The sequence below is a fragment of the Amphiprion ocellaris genome, chromosome 8 (assembly GCF_022539595.1).
Source record: "Amphiprion ocellaris isolate individual 3 ecotype Okinawa chromosome 8, ASM2253959v1, whole genome shotgun sequence".
In the NCBI taxonomy this organism is placed as follows: Eukaryota; Metazoa; Chordata; class Actinopteri; family Pomacentridae; genus Amphiprion; species Amphiprion ocellaris.
In genome coordinates, this window is record NC_072773.1 from 8846252 (window position 1) to 8867270 (window position 21019).

Below are 21019 nucleotides of genomic sequence, written 5' to 3' on the forward strand. Positions count from 1 at the left end.
AAGGAGGAGGAAGAAGAAGACAGGAGAAGGACAAAGGAGAAGAAGAGAAGATTAGGAGATGGAAAAGTAGTAGATGCATTAGGAGGGGGAGGAGAACATGAAGGAAAAAGCGGTGAATGAGAAGGAAAAAGGACAAGAGAAGAGGAAGGAGAAAAATAAGGAGTAGAAGAAGAAAAGAACGAGGAAGAGACGAATAAGACGTAGACAGAAGGAAAAGGAGAAGAGAAGAATGAGGAAGAGCAGAGAAGAATGAATGAGACAAAGGCAGAAGGAGAAGAAAAGAATGAGGAGATGAAGAGAAGGGGAGATAAGAATGAGGGAGAGTAGATTGGGAAGGAGGAAGCACAAGATATCTAAAACAAGAGGAAGAAGAGAAGAATAAGGAAAAGCAACGAGCAAAAGGGATGAAGAGATGAAAACATAGTGGGAGAGAAAGAAGGAGAACAAAGAAAAAGGGGGAACAGAGAGCAGGAAGGAGAAAAACAAGGGAGGAAAAGAAGACAGGAAGATCATTAACAAGAATGAAAAGGAGAAGAAAGAATGAGAGGACAGGAGGAGAAAAGGAGGAAGAAGGAGAAGACGGAATGGGGAGCAGAAAAAAGAAAGTAGAAAAGGAGAAGAGAATGAGGAGGAAGAATCAGGAGTAAAGTGAGGAAGAGATGGATAAGCAGGAGGGAGAGAGAAAGGGCCAGAGGAAATAAAATGTAGAAGGACAAAGACGAGAGGACTAAGAAAAACAGAAATAGAAACGGAAAAAAAGAAGGAGAAAGAAAACTCAAGGAAGACAAGAATAATTAAAAGTAGACAGAAGGAGAAGGAGAGAGGAATGAGGAAGAGCAGAGTAGACAAAGAAGGAAAATGAGAAAGAAGGAGAAGAAGAGAAAGGAGGAGGAGAAAGGATAAAAAAGACAGAGGAGGTAGAAAGAAGGACATGAAGAAGAACAAGACAAAGAAGGAGAAAGAAGACAGAAAAGGGAGGAAGCAAAAGAAGGAGAAGAAGAAAAGAATGAGGGAGCACAGGGAGGAAAAATGAGAAGACAGAAGCAGGAAAAGATGACAGAAGGAGAAATAAATAGAAGACAGAGGAGTAGGAGGAGAAAAAAAGGAAAAACAGAAGGAGAATAAAGAAGAAGCCAAAAGAAGGAGAAAAAACAAAAGACAAAAGGAAAGCATGAGGAAGAGAAGGAGAAAGAACAACAAGGAAAGAGGGGAAGAGTTGGAAAAGAAGCAGTACTAGGAGAGAAAGGAGGAGGACAACTCAAGAAGAAAGGGGAAGAGAAGAAGAAAAAAGGAGAGGAGGAAGGAGTAACAAAATAGGAAGATGGGATAAGAAAATGACAAGACAGAAGGAGAAGGAAGACAAGAGAAGGAGGAGACAAAACAATAGAGTGAGGAAGAGTAGAAAGAGGGGGAACAAGGAGTAATAGAGGAAGAAATGAAAAAGAATAAGTAGAACAGGAAGTAAAATGTGAAGAAAATAGAGGAAAAAGGACGAGGAGAAGACAAGAGTGACAAAAAGAAGGAGAAGAGAAACAAAAGAATGAAGGAGACTGAAGATGGACAGAAAGAAAATGCAAGAACAAGGAGTAAAGGAAGTTGTGTAAGGAGACAATGAAGCGAGGAGGAGAATAAAAGAATGAGAAAAATGAAAAGAATGACAAAGAAACAAAAACAAAAACAGTGGAGGAGAAAGAAGGAGACAAAGACTGAAGGAAGAGGAGAAAGAAGAGAAAGATGGAAGGAGGAGTAATAGAGAAGGGAGAAGGAGAACAAGGGTGGAGGGAAGAGGAGATGAAAGAAGAAGAGGAAAATGACGGGAGGAGAAAGAAGGACAAGAAGACAGAAGAAGAGAAAAGGCTAAGAAGATGACAGAATAGGAAGAGGAGAAAAAGAAAAAGAAAGGAGGAAGAAGGAGGAAGTGAAGGAGGTGGAGAAAAGGATAAAGGAAAACAAGAAGTAGAGGGATGAAGAGATGATGAAGATGACAGAAGGAGAAGGAAAAGAAGATGGAGGTAAAGAAGGAATCGAAAGAATAATGAGTGGAACGAGGGAGAGAAGAAAGTGAAGAAGAAAAAGTAGTTAAGAGAAAGGAAGAGAACATGAAGGAAAAAGCAGAATGGAGGCAAAGGAAGGGGAAAAAAGACAGAAGAGGAGAAGAAAATGGAGAAAAAAACTGTAGGCAGTAGAAGCAGAAGGAAGGGGGAAAGAGGAGGACAAAATGGAAGGAAAGGGATGAGATGACGAGAGGGGGAGAAAAAGGAGGAGAGGGAGGAAGAAGAAGGATTAGAAAACAGACAAGAAGAAGAGTAGTAGGAGAGGAAGAAGGCAGAAAACATGATGAAAAAAGGACAATAAAAGAGAAGACAAGGCAAAGAATAAGAACAAAAAAAATAGTGCATTTTATAAAACGTGTACAGAACAGCATTCAAAGGCCACTTTTCTGTCGTCTCAGAGGTGCGAAGGTCCACAATCACATCAGGAGACCTGAGGGGGGAAAACAAAAGTCAAACACAATGACTTCCTGGACAGTTTCACATGTTAATGATTGTTGGTTGCATAGCATTAAATAGTAAAAGATCACCAAAACATAAATCAAGTTCCAACATAATGTTTCAAACCCACCCTTATCTAATATTTACATGATAGCTCTGCTTCAGCAGCTTGGAGGACTCAAAGCCAAAGCTGATGAATTTGAGGTCTGTGTTTTGATTCACCAAAATGATGCCATGTGCTTTCATATTTGTATTATACCAACATTCTTCAGTCTGGATGGCTGTGAGCAGCTACAGGGACAGAAAGTTAAATAAAGAACCCACCAGAAAAGGTCTCAGGAAAAACACGGCTTTCCAGACCATTCAATGCAGTCATTTTCAGTTTGAAGAAGCACTTATCGTTTCTGATGCTGAGCAAAGCTGCAGTCAGACATTTAAAACACTGAAAAGTCCTTTAGAGTGTAATGACGCTTTATCTGAATAAAAACTGTCCTGGAATCTCTGATGGAGTTCAGGATTCATCCAGAACAAGAACATTATTTACCATCAGGACCAGTGTTAAAGTGTGTAAATACAATCATCACTATCAGTTTGAAGAAGCACTTACAGTTTCTGATGCTGAATAAAGCTGCAGGTATTTAATAGTCAAAAGAAAGAATGTCACCCACAGTCAGCTTTAGGCAGTAAATGGGTTATCTGTAGGTATAATGATGTTTCTGAAAAATCCACAATTAAATTCTAGGAAATCTGAATATTACTGTTTAACAAATCAACTAGGAAACCGAGAGTTTGAAGAGAGGGTCAGCTTATGAGGCCACATTCTCCATCAGCTATGAAACACTGATACAGTCAATCAGCTGCAGTGAACAAAACCACTCAGAATAACGCTGAACCTTGTTGACATTATGAGCAGTCAGCAACAGGCCTCATCCGAAATAAGCACACAAAAGTGGGAGCTACTGTGACAGCCTCTTATTCTCCAGCTTACAAACTGGAAATCAAACATCGGACAGGAGGCAGGAAACACGCAGTTACTCACACGGTTATGGAAGAAAACAGCAGAACAGCTCGGTTTGACTCGGAGAGATGAAATAACAGGTGGAGCATCAGACCGACACTGGTTCAGTTCAGCTCTGAGTTCAGAACAACACAAACCTGACTGTGCGTTTTAAACAACATCGTAACATCCGTTCACAGACAGGATCAGCTCTGAACTGAAAAAGACCCGATGTCCAACAACATTTTCAACAAGCAGCTAAACTCAACTACGATCGCTGAGCCTGGACGCTGTGAGGTCATAAAGCCTCTCCGAACACTTCTGCTGACCGTTCCATGGATTCCACAAATAAACACTTGGAGCATTTTTTGAAAAATGGCCTCGACGCCATTTTGTTTCCAAAAGTTTCAACACCAAATTCGAGAAAAATCCATGTCCTCAAACCAAAATATCAGTTTTCCCAAATGACTACAGCATTAAAAGCACATTCCATACATTTCCCTCAACTTTTCACATAAAATAAATACGGAAATTACACCAAGAAACCGTCTGTATCACCAAAACAGTTTTTCAAACAGGTCCTCAAACATTCTGTTACTTAACAAACTTTAAATTCAACAATTTATTCTAAATTTTCTCCTGAAATGGCGTCCAAGGTGTTTCTGAAGGTCAGTTTAGGAGTCATGCTCAGCAGAAACACCACTTTTATTTTCTTACCTGTGTGCTGACTCTCCAGGTCTGTCAGGCCTCCAAACAGCAGCTGCTCTTCTGTCTGATCCGTTTGTCCAGCGGGTCGGTTTTCTTCTTCTTCTGTCACTAATCCACCGAGTTTGTTCTTCAACAAGGTCCATTCTTCAGATGCTTTCCAGCGTTTCAAATCTCCAGAGTCCAGCTCCCAGTTTCTCTAACAGCTCAGCTCCAAATCCAAGTGCAGAATGACAGTCGAAAGAGCAGCAGGTCTTTTATAGGAGTTCGGCTGCGCGTCATCGTTGTTTCCATGGCGTTAAGATGACGCACGCACGCGCAGGTGCGTGACAGACGTTGATATGAAGTTAAATGTATGATCTATACCGTCAGATTATTTGTTTCTAAATGATATTTTCCACCTATATGCACCAGTATTAATATACCACCAGTATAAAAAAATATACGGGGCCCAAATTTATCTTAAACAACCAGTAAATTAAGTTTTTCCAACAAGATCAGACTCTGAACGATCATGTATTGATGTACAAACCATCTGTTTGTTTGGGTTCACCTTCAAAATAAGAGCCTATACCTAGTAATGAAGCTTAGTAAGAGGCTCTACTTTAACCTTGACCATTATTATTATTTTTTTCTTAGTTCTTTTCTTTTCATGACCAAAAAAAAAATAAAAAAAAATCCCGGCAGTGACAGGGAACTACCAAGGTTCATTGAAATATGCTCAAAAAAAAAGAGACGAAAAAGGAAATTACCAGGGTTTGTGTAATATCCTAGCTTTAAAATGCTTTTTTAAATTTTTTTTTTACATTTCAGATGATGTCTGCCATCGCGTGGCATCTTGCCATGGATCTTTGGACAGGAGGGGTTTGCCAGATTTTAAGAAGGAAAAAAAACGTAGGTAGTCAGAGGAAGTTACCATAATACTTTGTAGGATGCCAGCCTATCAATATAAAAGCACGGAGACGTTAATAGAAACACAGGGTCTTGCCAGCCTCGAAGAAGATACACAGGATGTATTGAGTAATGACAGCGCACAAGAAAGTTTGGTGAACAGTGAAGGAAGAGGAGATGACATTAAGCTTGTTGGGTGGAACATTTTCTTATAACAACTGGAAAAATAAAATAAACAACCGGAACAATAAAATAAAGACCTGGGGGAAATAAAGACTCAGGAAAATGAAATAAACAACCGGAAAATAAAATAAACAACTGGAAAAATAAAATAAACAACCAGAAAATAAAATAATCAACTGGAAAAATGACATAAACAATTGTGTAATAGCAATTTCAGCCAACCCCTCTGGTTTGCTGTTTGACTTTTACTGATGGCTGAGTTGGATTTGTGTCTTGACACATGCAGATAAAGATGAGTAGTGGCTCCAGTTCTTCCCAATGACCATTTATTGCTTGAATGAATTTACAGATAAATTGAAAAATCAATTAACAAAGATTTGAAGGAAAGAGTCTTTAGAAGGCCTTGTTCCTTCTTGCAGCTGCATGGTCAAAAAAACTTTTTCCTTCCTCAGCCACACCCAGACAGATGCTGTGGCAGCTGGTCTTGAAGCCTTTACCTTAGGCTCCACCTACAGCTTCCTCAAGGGCACACCTGCACACACACTCTCTCTCCATTCCTCCCATCACATAAACATACTAATAAAAAGAAAGAATGTGTGAAAATCAACACAAATCGCAATTTGGCTCCTACAAATTGGAAAACTGCCAAAAACTGCCAAAATTAAACAATTACAATATGAAACAAACAACCAGCAAGGAAAACAAATAATTGGAAAAATAAAATAAATAACCAGGAAAAAAATAAACAACTGGAAAAATAACATAACCAAAAAATGAAATAAACCACTGAAAAAATAAAATAACAGATCTCTGGAAACTCCAAGACTGTTGGAAAACCATTTCAGGTTCATTCATTGAGAGAATGACAAGAGTGTGCAAAGCAGTAATCAAAGCAATGGGTGGCTGTTTGGAAGAATCCAAAATATAAAACATGCTTTGTTGTTTAGTACATAATTCCATATGTGCTCATTCATAGTTTTCATGCCTTCAGTGAGAATCTACAATGTAAACAGTCATGAAAATAAAGAAAAACCATTAAATGACAAAGTGTGTCCAAACCTTTGAGTGTGTGTGTGTGTGTGTGTGTATGTGTGTGTGTCTGAGGAAGGCTTGTAAGATTTGAAATCAGTCAAAAGAGACAGTCGAAAGAGCAGCAGGTCTTTTATAGGAGTTCGGCTGCGCGTCATCGTTGTTTCCATGGCGTTAAGATGACGCACGCACGCGCAGGTGCGTGACAGACGTTGATATGAAGTTAAACGTATGATCTATACCGTCACATTATTTGTTTCTAAATGATATTTTCCACCTATATATGCACCAGTATTAAAAAACTATACGGGGCCCAAATTTATCTTAAACAACCAGTAAATTAAGTTTTTCCAACAAGATCAGACTCTGAACGATCATGTATTGATGTACAAACCATCTGTTTGTTTGAGTTCACCTTCAAAATAAGAGCCTATACCTAGTAATGAATCTTAGTAAGAGGCTCTACTTTAAACTTGACCATTTTTTTTCTTAGTTCTTTTCTTTTCATAACCAAGAAAAAAGCCCAGCAATGACAGAGAGCTACCAAGGTTCGCTGAAGTATGCTCGAAAAAAAGAGATGAAAAAAGGAAATTACCAGGGTTTGTGAAATATCCTGGCTTTTGAAAAAAAAAAAAAAACAACGCAATTTTGTTTTTGACATTTCAGATGATGTCTGCCATCGCTTGGCATCTTGAAATGGATTCGCGGACAGGAGGGGTTTGCCAGATTATAAGAAGGAAAAAAAACGTAGTAATCAGAGGAAGTTACCATAATACTTTGTAGGATGCCAGACTATCATTATAAAAGCACGGAGACATTCATAGAAACACATCAGGGTCTGTCTTCAGATGTGCCTTCTTTACCCACTACAGGATAATTCAGGACCAGCTCTCCATCTCTAGGGTCAGATTCTATCTGCCTATTAGTGGAATACTCACCTAGGTTCTTACTGTCTACTTCCAAACGTTTTACTCTTCTTACTCTGATGTACAACCCCGCTAAGTAGCCTCAGTACCAGAGCTATCTATCAGTCACGCCTGTTAACGACAGCTTTCCTCTTATGTCTGTTTGCACTTGGTGATTTTCCTAGGTTAGTTTTAGAGGTTAGGAATAGAAAACCCCAGGGGTAAGATTTAAAGTAACTGTTAGGACTAAAGCAACCTATAGGAACCTTTAGATCTGATGCACACAATTGACAACTTTTTACTAGCATGCGGAGCAAATGACTTTTAAGGAACACATAAATCTTCTCTTTAAATGCAGTATAGCGTTTTATTGAATAAATTCAGCAAGGGCATAGCATCAGCTCATGATTAGGCAGTATATCAATCATAATCTAATTTAACCAATAATTAAAAACTATTGAAACTGAGCTTTTCTAAGAAATCTTCTCTAATTTGTATAATTTAGGAGACAGAGGGGACGGACAGCTTGGCCTTAGCTGCTGCGTCCTGTCTTAACCTGCGTCTGGACGAACTCTGTAGTGGATCTGGAAACTCCATATAAAGTCTCTTTCAGTCCAAAAAGTGTCCTTCATCAGCAGGGGGAGCAGAAAAGTCCCAAAAGCCAATCTTGGTCGTGCTGTTGTCCTCAGTGGCAGAAGCTGGAACAGCGGTGAGAAAGGCCCGTTGACCCGAGTAGATGAGCTGTGGTGGAAAGTCCCTGACTCTCCCGTCTCTCTGGGTGAGAGCAGCTCCCAGCTGCCGTCTCCACTGCCTTCTTGGGTGTTGTAGCTGTTCTTTTCTTTTCTCCTCTCAGTGAAACTGCAGACTGACTGGAACTCTTCTTTCAGCAGAGTTTGGTCCTCTTCTCTTGAACAAAGTCAGAAAAGACTTTGTATCCAGCGATGTCCTCAATGAACTCTGGCAGGCTTAACTCCATGTGAAACCCGTGGAAGACTCCTGGAACTCCGATACACACACATTATCTGCTCAGTTTCTTAACTTCTACCACATACACACTCATTGATTGCCTCCTGATTACATTACATTGTACATACACACACATTATCACGATTCATTGATTAACACATGCTTCCTGTAACCACAGTTGGAACTGTGCATGCACTCTGCAGCGATGCTTTGCAGAAGCGCCACTGCAGGATCATTCCTGCACTCTGCAGAAGTCAGGAATTTCCCCATATTGACTAATACCTAAGTTCTGCTTTCCTGCAAGTGCACAGTGCAAGTTGTCATACACAGTGCTTTTTTACTTTTAATCATCACATTCCCCTATGGTCATACAACTTATTTCATTGTAAACATTACAATCTTTTTAATCTATAAAAAAAATCATCAAGCAAATCATCACTTTAGGATGTATATCAACTTATGATAACCATTCTTATACTCAAGTATAATCATGTGGTTAACTTATATAGTTTCTCTTGTAGATCTTTATTAGTCCTCTTTTATTAATCTGCTTATGACCTTTTGTAAGTGACCTCTGGTAATGGTAGTGGTTGCTTCTGGGATCTCAAAACTAGGCCCCACTTGACAGGTCTTTTCTAGCCGTGAAGAAGATACACAGGATGTACTGAGTAATGACAGCGCACAAGAAAGTTTGGTGAACAGTGAAGGAAGAGGAGACGACATTAAGCTTGTTGGGTGGAACATTTTCTTATAACAATCTTCCCGATGGCAGCTTGGATAAAAGTGTAGTTGTGTGCAAATTGTGCAACAAAGAATTTACTGATCACCTTAATGCAAAACATGTTGCTGCTAGCACCAGAGTTAACGTTAGCTATGAGAGTCCTGTTACCGTCAAACAATGTACCCATCCCATAATAGAACACTTTTCAAGACACTGAAAGTGCTTGAGTTTACAAAAAGTCTTAAAATGTTGAATGTAATCGCTATAATTGCACTTTGAGTTTGCAATAATCTGTGAATGTAGTAGACAGATGAAAAAAGCACAGATAAATATGAATGAAACAAACATTTTTGTTATTTAAGATGTCTATTCATCGATAGCCACCACTACATTATTTGCATTCATAATCAAGAATATCATCACGTGTGATATGTCAAATTTGAGGCAAGAAATGGACATGTATGCAACAAACAATGACAATAAAGTCAACAACAACAACTACAATAAATAGACGTGGAAAAATACAACTGGTTTCCCCATTCTAGAATCAATCAACATTCCAGAATCCACCAACATTCTAGAATCCATCAACATTCTAGTATCCATCAACATTCTGGAATCCTTGGCTGATGAATACGTTCTGGAATCGATCAACATTCTAGAATCCATCAACATTGCAGAATACATTAAAATTCTAGAATCCATCAACATTATAGAATCCATCAACATTCTAGAATCAATCAACATTCTAGAATCCATCAACCTTCTAGAATCCATGAACATTCTACAATCAAACATTTCAGAATTCATCAACATTCTAGAATCCATCAACATTCCGGAATCCATCAACATTCTAGAATACATCAACATTCTAGAATGCATCAACATTCCAGACCCCGTCAAAATTCTAGAATGGATCAACATCCTAGAATCTATCAACATTCCAGAATGCATCAACGATCTACAATCAAACAACATTCCAGAATCCATCAACATTCTAGACTCCATCAACATTCCAGAGCCCATCAACATTCTTCAATCAAACAACATTCCAGAATCCATAAACATTCTAGAATGAAACAACACTTCACATTACATTAACATTCTAGAATCCATCAGCATTCTAGAATCCATCAGCATTCTGGGATTCTTGGCTGACGACAACGTTTCAGAATCCATCAAAATTCTAGCATCAAACAACATTCTGGAATCCCTCAACATTCTAAGATCAAACAACATTGTAGGATCCATAAACATTCCAGAATCCATCAAAATTCTAGAATCCATCAACATTTGAGAATGCATCAACATTCTAGAATCTAACAATATTCTAGAATCCATCAACATTCTAGAATCAAACATCATTCTCGAATCAAGGAACATTCTTGAATCCATCAACAATCTGGGATCCTTGGCTGATGGCAACGTTCCAGAATCCTGCAACATTCTAGAATCCATCAACATTCCAGAACCAAACAACATTCTAGAATCCATCAACGGTCTCGAATCCATCAACATTTCAGAATTCATCAACATTATCGAATCAAACAACATTCTTGAATCCTTCAACATTCTGGGATTCTGGGCCGAAGACAACATTCCAGAATACATCAACATTCTAGAATCAAACAGCATTTCAGAATCCATCAACATTCTAGAATCAAACAACATTCTAGAATCAAACAACATTCTTGAATTAATCCACATTCCAGAATCCATCAACATTCTGGGATTCTTGGCTCAAGACAACATTCCACAATCCACAAACATTTCAGAATCCATCAACATTCTAGAATCTATTAACATTCCAGAATCTTCCACAATTTTAGAATCTTGGCCCTTCGACAACATTCTCGAATCAGACAGCATTCTAGAATGTTTCAACATTCTGGAATCCATAAACATTCTAGGATTTTCCAACAGTCTAGAATATAACAACATTCCAGAAACCATCAACATTCTAGAATCAAACTACATTCTTGACGTCATCAACATTCTGGGTGTCTTGGCTGAAGATGACATTCCAGAATACATAAACATTCCAGAATCCATCAACATTTTAGAATCTGCCAATATTCTAAAATCCATCAATATTGTAGAATCTTCCACAATTTTAGAATCTTGGCCTCAGACAACATAGGAGAATCAAACAGCTTTCTAGAATGTTCCAAAAGTCTAGAACTCATAAACATTCTAGAACATAACAACATTCTAGAATCCATCAACGTTCTGGGATTCTTGGCTGAAGACAATGTTCCAGATTCCATCAACATTCCAGAATCCATCAAAATTCCAGAATCAAACAACATTCCACAATCCATCTACATTGTAGAATCAAACAACAGTCTGGAATCAATCAACATTCTGGGATTTGTGGCTGAAGACAACATTCCAGAATCTATCAACATTCTAGAATCTAACAATTTTTGAGAATCCATCAACATTCTAGAATAAATCAACATTCTAGAATCCATCAACTATCGAGAATCTTCAACAATTTTAGAATCTTAGCCGATGACATCATTATAGAATCAAATAGCACTCTAGAATCTAAGAAGAGTCTAGAATCCATCAACATTCAGGGATTCTTGGCTGAAGACAACATTGCAGAATCCATCAACATTCTAGAATCTAACAATTTTCAGGAATCCATCAACATTTTAGAATCAAACAACATTTCAGAATCCATCCATATTCGAGAATCAAACAACATTCCAGAATCCATCAACATTCTAGATTCCATCAACATTTCAGAGCCCATCAACATTCTAGAATCAAACAGCATTCCAGAATCCATAAACATTCTAGAATGAAACAACACTCCATTACATTAACATTCTAGAATCCATCAGCATTCTAGAATCCATCAGCATTCTGGGATTCTTGGCTGATGACAACATTCCAGAATCCATCAAAATTCTAGCATCAAACAACATTAAGGAATCCCTCAACATTCTAAGCTCAAACAACATTCAAGAATCCCTCAACACTGTAGTATCCATAAACATTCCAGAATCAATCAAAATTCTAGAATCCATCAACATTCCAGAATCCATCAACATTCTAGAATCTAACAATATTCGAGAATCCATCAACGTTCTAGAATAAATCAACATTCTGGGATTCTTGGCCGAAGACAACATTCCAGAATCCATCAGAATTCTGGAATCCAACAATTTTCTAGAATCCATCAACATTCTAGGATCAATCAACATTCCAAAATTCATCAACATTCTAGAATCCATCAACATTCTAGAAGCTTCCAATACTTTTGAATCCATCAATAATGTAGAATCTTCTTTAAATTTTGATTCCTGCCGTTTGACAACATTCTAGAACCAAACAGCATTCTAGAATCAAGGAACATTCTTGAATCCATCAACATTCTGGGGCTCTTGTCTGAAGACAACATTCCAGAATCCATAACCGTTTTAGAATCCATCAACATTCTAGAATCCATAAACATTCTAGAATTTTCCATTTTTCTAGAATCCATCAGCTTTCCAGAAGCCATCAACATTCTAGAATCCATCAACATTCCAGAATCCATCAACATTCTAGAATCCATTAACATTCCAGAATCCATCAACATTCTACAATCAAACATTCCAGAATCCATCAACATTCTAGAATCAAACAACATTCTTGAATTAATCCACATTCCAGAATCCATCAACATTCTGGGATTCTTGGCTCAAGACAACATTCCAGAATCCACAAACATTTCGGAATCCATCAACATTCTAGAATCTATCAACATTCCATAATCTTCCACAATTTTAGAATCTTGGCCTCAGACAACATAGAAGAATCAAACAGCTTTCTAGAATGTTCCAGAATTCTAGAATTCATAATGAGGAGGTGCAGTATGAGCACTGAACCTTGTGTGCAGCAGCTCCTTTGGGACAAGGCTCACAGTGCCCATGCACCTTCTCTCCTCCCACCCCCAGCCCCCACTGGTGGGGGGTGGGGGTCCAGGGGGTGGGGGCGCGTGAGGTGGGTGGGTGGGTGGTGGTCGAGGGTGTTTGGGGGGGGTCGAGAGTGGGTGGGGGTGGGGGGGGGCTTAATTGTGGGTGAGCAGGCTGCAAGGGAGAGACAGGTCGAGCCACGGGCCCGGCCCGGCCTTCAGCCTAACCCTAACCTCGCCCCAGCATAGCTTAACTGCAGTGGTGTGCAGTGTGTGTGTGTGTGTGTGTGTGTGTGTGCGTGTGTGTGTGTATGTGTGTGTGTGCAGATGCATGAGTCAGGTGACAAAGAGGTCACTGTTACATTTTTCCATTTGGAGAATCATCTGCTTGCGGCGTCTGTGCAGCAACACAGGTGTTTTCAGATGTTTGCACTCTTTGTTTTTCTGCAAAAGAGCTACACAAAGAGGATTCTCCAGTTTGAATATTCTAATAAAATTCAGAGTAGAATTTAAAACCTTTCTCGTCAAGTGCAAAACGATTAATGAAAAAGTGACAGCATATGTAAAACACCTTTTTGTACTATGTTATTCCAATAAAGCATTTTGCTCTCAGACTACAGACTTATTTGTGGTTTCCAAAAGCAGATTAAGATAAGATAAGATAAGATAAGATAAGATAAGATAAGATAAGATAAGATAAGATAAGATAAGATAAGATAAGATAAGATAAGATAAGATAAGATAAGTCTTTATCACTCCCAACATCAGGGGAAATCTCCAGTGTTACAGCAGCAACATCTTTCAAAGCAGCACTAACCATATGTACAGTAATGATAATAATTCTAAATACAATAACATGTATAATATAAAAATGGATGAAGAATGAAAAATGAATAAATACAGTATTGCTACACTATAAGTGACATCAGCATAAGATGACTTGTGGAATAAATGTACCTGTAAAAGTGCAAAAATGCCAGCAGTCCAAAGAGGCATGAGGAGGCAGATCCTTCAGATATCAGCTCCTCTATTGTGGATTCAGGTCACAGGTTGAGTTTGAAACTCAGGCACTCATTCTAGTTTTAAGATCAAGTTTTAAGGTTAACTTCATTAATTTTTTGGTAAAGCTTAGAGTTATAGCTGGCTCAGGTGACACTGAACAACCCTTAGTTATGCTGTTTTAGGCCTAAACTGCTGGGTATGGTGCACTGAGCTCCTCTCCTTCACTTTTCAGACATTTATGTGTCACTATTGCATGTTATTAACTTGTCTGATGTGGTTTCTCTCTCCTGGAGTCTATGTTTTGTCCTCTCTGCAGGTGTCTCTGGCTGCATAGCTGCATGTTTGTGACCTGCACTGACCTCCAAAGTGTTTATTGTTCTCTTATGCATAGTTTGACTGATTTCTACAATATCTGCTACACCTAACTCTCTTCAGATGCTGCCCTCCCTGTGTCTGGTTCTGCTGGTGGTTTCTTCCTGTTAAAGGGAAGTTTTTTTTCTTCCTACTGTCATTAAACAGCTGCTCGAAGCATATCTTTGGATTTGTTGGCTTTCTCTTTAATTTAACATCGTAACGTCTTTGTTTTACTATAAGCAGTGTCTGGAGATGGCTTGTGTTGTGATTTGGTGCCCTATACACTTCAAAAGTTTGGGGTCACCAGGACAATTTCATGTTTTCCATGAAAACTCACACTTTTATTCGTGTACTAACATAACAACACAAGGGTTTTCTAATCATCAATTAGCCTTTCAACACGATTAGCTCACACAATGTATCATTAGAACACAGGAGAGATGGTTGCTGGAAATGGGCATACCCTTATGTAGATATTTAAAAATCAGTCGTTTCCAGCTAGAATAGTCATTTACCACATTAACAATGTCTAGACTGGATTTCTGATTAATTTAATGTTATCTTTATTGAAAAAAGAAATGCTTTTCTTTCAAAAATAAGGACATTTCTAAGTGACCCCAAATTCTTGAATGGTGGTGTAAATGTAACTGGGTTGATCTGATTATTGAGCATGGTCACTTTGCAGTTGCATTTTCCGTACAATCTGTATCTGAGAGCTCACGTAATGCCTTAACACGCATACTGCCTGTGACTTTATGTTGCATGCATACTTTGTTGTGTTTGTTGTGTTACTCACACTCTGTGTGTGCTATCTTCGGATCTGTGATCTTTCAAAAACCTCACAACTCGAGACATTAAACAGCTCAAACTGACTTGAAGGCATGTAGAGCTATGATGTAATCTAAGCGTCATGCAGCAAGTTGACCACATGGTGGCGATGTTCAGACAGCATTTAACTGGCTGACGCTCAAACCCTCAACCCAGACAGACACACTGCAAAAAAGTAGAGGCTAAAAGGAGATGGACGGTGGCCTCTTTTACTCAGATTAATACGTTTATATTTTTCCTGCTGTGAGTGTGATTATGTCAGTATATAATGATGATGAGTATTCACCATTATTTCTGCATATTTTCTGAGTCCAAAAATGTGAAGAATCAATTTGAAGAATCATCATGTTATAATAGTAGTATGTGAGGTGTATAAAGAACAAAAGTGACTTGCTTACTGTTACACCTACATCAAGTTAAAGACACGTATAGAAGTAGCTGAATATGAACATCACTGTTTCTTCCTCTAATTTTGTTTAGTGCTGGCTGTCAGATGCCAACATCTGGTATGTTATCCCCCAAAAATCCCTTTGGTTATAGGGTTGATTGGCGTTTTTGGTTACATCATCAGTTTTAATTCACTACAGCTGTTTTAACAGAGCACAAATAACTTCTTCTCTCAAAAGGTGAAAGTATCCTTCAAGCTGAGGATATGCCATATGTTCACATTCAGGAAAGTTCAAGTGAACTTTGGTGCACATTTGAAGGCTGCACTGAAATGTTGGTGCATTTGAAATGTGAAGATGTGGTCCAGTTATGTTTTGTTTTAGAACAAAAACCCTAATGCTGCTAGCATGTTTTGCACTTCTATACATATACAGTACTTTGTGATTGTGCTTTTATCCTCTACCTTTACCAGCCTTGAGAAGCATCTCTATATCATAATACTGCCACCACCATACTTCACATCATGATGCTGCCACTGCCATGCTTCACAGTGGGAATGATGTATTTATGATGATGTGCAGTATTTGGTGTCCGTCAAACAAGCGTCTAGTCTGATGACCAAAAGCTCAATTTTGGAACCTTCTTCCAGTTGACTTCAGTCTCCACGTCTTCTGGTGAACTCTAGTCCAGATTTAATTTTAGCTTTTTTCAACAGAGTCTTTCTCTTTGTCTTCCATAAAGCTTTGACTGGTGAAGAACAGATAGGAGTGTTGTATGAACAGTTTCTCCCATCTCAACTGCTGAAGCTTGTAAATTCTTCAGAGGAGTCATAGGTGACCTCCCTCACTAGTCTCTTTCTTGCTCAGCCATTCAGTTTTTGAGGATGCCCTGCTCTAGGTAGATTTATACATGTTCCATATTCCTTCCATTTCTAAAAAATGGATTTAACTGGACTCCAAGTGATATTCAGTGGCTTGGAAATGTTCTTGTATGATCCCCTGACTTATTCCTTTCAGTAACTTTTTTATGCATCAAAAGTGAGACTACATCACAACTCAAACAACTGTTGTTACATTGAAGATGAAAATTTCTTGGATTCAGTCAGAAAAACTACAATTTAGGGCTACACTTTAAGGCAATAGCAGCTAGTCAGGTTGCAAAACTTGGTGCTCAGTTTGCTGAATAAAAGTGCAAAGCTTGTTTTTGTTTGTTTTTTTTAAATTTTACATTGTCTTTGCTTGTTTTTTTTTTAAGGTTTCCATTTACACCAACTTCTACAATCTTTTTGTATATAGATTTTAAGGTGTTGGTTAGTTTGGTTCTTGGTGCGGTCTCAGTTTTAGATGCTTGTCACCTGAACAAACAGAACAGAGTTTTTGAACTCTGTAGTTTTTTTTTTTGTAATTTCAATTGTGAATTGTGGTTCACTTATGCTTTTTTTTTGCAGAGAAAACCTATTGCTGCTAGCATGTGTTGATTTTTTGTGAATTTAAGTGAGACTGCATCACAACTCAAACAACGTTAGCCACGTTGAAGATGAAAACTCCTTGGATTTAGTAAAAAAAAACTATACAAGTCAAGCAATTTAAAGCAATAGCAGCTAGTCAGGTTGCAAAACTTGGTGAACATTTTGTAGAATAAGTAAGAGTGCCAAGCCTTTTTTAATTTTATTTTTTAAAAATTTTGCATGGTTTCCTTCTTTTCTCCACCAAAAGTCAAAAGTCTCTGTTTTTACCAACTTCTACAATCCTTTTGTGTATAGATAAACTCCATTTTAAGGTGTTGGTTACTTTGGTTCTTTGGTGCCATCTAACTTTTAGATGCATGTCATCCGAACAAACAGAATAAAAAAAGTTCAAAGATGCCACTTCAAACATGCTTGATGTGAGCCCACCTTCAGACTGAGATAAACTACAGTGAATCCTTTATTTTTTGCAGTGCAGGCGGGCCACGTCCAGGAGGCTTTATCCTTTTCATCTCCCTCACCACCAATCAGAAAACTCCCCTTTACAAGACCCCCGCTTGCTTGTCAATCACTCCCCTCAGGCGATAGGTTGGAGCAAGACAAAAGAGGGAGGAGAGCCGTAGAAAAGGGAAGGGAGATGTAGGGGGGTGGCTGGGGGAGTGGATGTGAAAGTGGTTGGAAAACACAGGGATGTGATGCTGGAGAGAGCGGAGCATGTAGAGTAATCGCTGAGAGCGGATCCACTGTCTTGAAGAGAGATGAATGAATGGGGTCAGGGATGCCCCTGAGAATAAAGAGAGGGAGGAAGGAAAAGAAAGAAGGGATAACAGAAGGTATAGGAAGGAGTAAATGCATGAGGTGAAAATGGACCGAGGGCGACAGTAGTTAGGGATTGAATAACGGTGAGAAATGGAGAGGAAATGTAGAAATGAGGAAAAAGGCTGCAGTGCAAGACTGAGTGTAACTGAAGAGTAAGAAGCAGCAGGAAAGAAGAAGATAAAGATAAAGGAGAGCAGGAGGCAGAAAGTATATGGATGGATGACCAGGAAGAGAGAGGAGAAGGAGAGATGAGTCCCGAATAGAAATATTATGAAATAATTGTTTGGGGAGAAAGAAAAGAGAGCAAACAGAAAAGATTTAGTGAAAGCAGCAGAGAGACGATAAAAGCTCTGGTTTATTAAAGCTGAGGAGCAAAGTTAGTTGGTAGTATCGATGGAAGAAACACAAATGATGACTAACAGAGCTACAACTTAAGGGGAGCCACTAATCATAGAAGTATTTTTGCCTTTTAGAGTTGTCTTTAAATAAATGCTCCTCAAATAGAACCCCAGAACTGACCTGGTTCTGGACCTGGATCTCAAAAAATCTGAGCTCTTGTACAACCTGCAGTTTAAAAATATTTTCATAGCTTTATGAACGATAGCTTTATGAAACGGCAATTGCTCTAAATTACATCAGCTTTGTTCCTGACATAGTATTTTCCTAATACGTGCAAAATTCCCCCATAATCTGATCACATACTTGACTTTTTTCTCATGTTTATGTCTTTACACCATTTGTAATCTTGGTTTTTGTTGTTAATAAATCTGATATTTTGTAGTTTAAGCGCTCATTTATTCCATCCATCTTCAAATCAAATCAAATCAAATCAAATCAAATCAAATCAAATCAAATCAAATCAAATCAAATCAAATCAAATCAAATCAAATCAAATCAAATCAAATCAAATCAAATCAAATGCCTTTATTGTCATTGGACATATGTACAACGAAATTTTGAATACCTCTCCTTCGTGGGATAAAACGATAACGACAGGTAAGATAAAATATATATAAAATAGACAATGCAAAAACATATATTTATATAAGAAAATAATTAGATAAAATAACACATAAATAAATAAATATTGCACAAACCCACCCAAAACTGCAGCGCCCATGTTAGATGTACAGGAGAGCCAAGTCTCTGTAATCACCATAATCGAGCAGTCACGCACGGAGTTGCGTCATTCTGTGGTCAGCTCCAGCTCATCCATCTTGTTAAGTGATCTGGCGTTAGTCAGGAAAATGCTGGGTAGCGCGGGCTTGTGCGGGGCTTTCTTTAGCCTGGTTTGTATGCCAGACTGCGCTTCTGCCGCCTTTCCCGATGCCGCCTCCTGTGGCTCCTGGCAGGTATGGTGATCCACGGAGACTCCGATGGGCGGACAATCTCCAGCGGGATGTGCTCTTTATGTTGAAACTTGATAAAGTCCAGCTCACTACACAATGTCCCAGTCCTTAACAGATCGTGTCGGCTGTACGACGATCCTAGACAATCAGTGAACAATAAACAGACAAACAGAACGTACAGAAACATCCACTTCGGGAAGAGCAAAGCCGCTGCGTCCGGGTGCGCCGCCTCTTGGTGTATATATGAGGTTGAAATGTGGGTGGTAGTGGCTGCGTGAACAGGGCATTTTAGATGTTCATCCTCTAGCAACATTATTAAGTTCCTCCTGGGGGTTCTTGAGGCATTCCTAGGCCAGATGAGATATGCAATATCTCCAGAAACTTCTTGGTCTCCTCCCAGTCAGATGTGCCTCGAAACCCTCCAAAACAAAGTGTGCTAGAGACATCCTAATCAGATGCCTGGTCCAGCTTAGCTGCCAGAGGAGTACGACTCTACTCCGAGCTCCCATCCATTCTATGTAAATGTTCTATTTTCCTGACACTTATGAAGAAAAGCCTGAGATACTTAGACTCCTTCACTTATGGCGGCAACTCACCCTATAGAGGACAATCCATCAATTTCCAGTGGAGAAGAACTGTTGCTCAGTTTTTGCAATTTAATCAGGATAATTTCATGTCTAGCCAAGACTTGGAAGAGCTACAAATTCCAATCTCTGGATTTATGTCAATGCAAAACATATACAGGACTTAAATTTCGAGAACTATAGATACTCAATTTCATTTAGCAGACACTTTGATCCAAAGCAACATACATCTGAGAGTAGATACAAAGTAGGCAGTTTGGGATAGCCCTAAGGACCTTGCCCAAGGGTCTCCACTGGACAACTGCACCCTAAGTAGCATTTGAACCATCAATCTCTCGTGCCAATGTCAGGGGTGATAGTCATCGAGCTATCCAGATGCTATAGTGGAGTTGAATGCATATCTAAACAGAGGTTACACCAGTTCACACTGTATCTAGATTAACAAAGAACATAATGGTAGCAGTGGGATTTGAACCCACGCCACCAGGGAGACTGGAGCCAAAATCCAGTGCCTGAAACCGCTCGGCCATGCTACCTTGCCATACCTTAATGTGCGCTACTCAAAATAATTTGCATCATTTTATTTGTATCTGTTATAATTATTATTATTTCTCATATCCCTGTGTAAATTCATGACTCATATTTTGGTTGGGATTCAGTCAATTAATTTACTGAAAACATGAATAGTCACAGTAACATTTTTATAGATTTGAGCATTGTTACAGTAATTATGTATTTGTGTTTATACATTAGGTCATTAAATAACTTTGTTACATTATATGTTGCGTATTTGCATAATAAGACAGTTGCTTTCATAATTATCCCTAGTCTTTCAAGATTCTGATTGGTTGTTGTGGTCACATGAGAGTCGGAATGAGGAAGTGACGTTGTTAAGAAGCTGGGCAATAAAAGTCCCAAAGTTATTCGTCTCCATCGTTCTTTTTCTCCTAGAAAAATTGACCCAATCACCACACATCAAACTCCATGTTACACTTGTATGACTCAAACAAATTAGTTCCTTAGATCTGAGTGTGTATCTGTTTAACCCTTTATACAATACCTAGTATTAACATGCATCAGTATCTGAGTAAATTGTTTGCTTAATTACATCTAATCATGGGCTTGGTGTAAATAATCAAGATTTTAGGATTAAAATTTGAAAGCTTACAGACCTGTTCCAAGAGGCCAAATGAGACTTTTACCATTAAAATCCATTTTTCCTTATCCAGAGAAGATAAACTGATACTACTACCAGGTGTAAAAGGTTTCTACGAAGGAGAAGGGGGTGAGAACATGACTTGCAGTCTAACTATATTCGCCTGTCTGCATGAGTATTACTGTGTGTGTTCCCTGAACTACATACTCAAGTTGGTTGTGAGCAAAACCCAAGATAAAACGGAATAATGATACTACACTTGCTGGGCTGTGAAACATT

General features: G+C 38.6%; 1 protein-coding gene and 1 non-coding gene across 2 annotated transcripts; both read right to left on the reverse strand.

Annotated features, from left to right (window-relative positions):
- Nucleotides 1-782: 782 nt before the first annotated feature.
- Nucleotides 783-4530, reverse strand: LOC129349427 (uncharacterized). The gene is made up of 2 exons (XM_055012618.1): nucleotides 4207-4530; nucleotides 783-2484 (listed from the first exon to the last, which is right to left on the reverse strand). Exons 1-2 carry the CDS (start codon nucleotides 4338-4340, stop codon nucleotides 795-797), a joined length of 1824 nt encoding a protein of 607 aa, XP_054868593.1. The 5' UTR covers nucleotides 4341-4530; the 3' UTR covers nucleotides 783-794.
- A 15508-nt stretch (nucleotides 4531-20038) lies between these two features.
- On the reverse strand, nucleotides 20039-20120 carry trnaq-uug (transfer RNA glutamine (anticodon UUG)). The gene has a single exon. It is a non-coding gene; the product is annotated as a tRNA-Gln (tRNA).
- Between the last annotated feature and the right edge of the window lie 899 nt (nucleotides 20121-21019).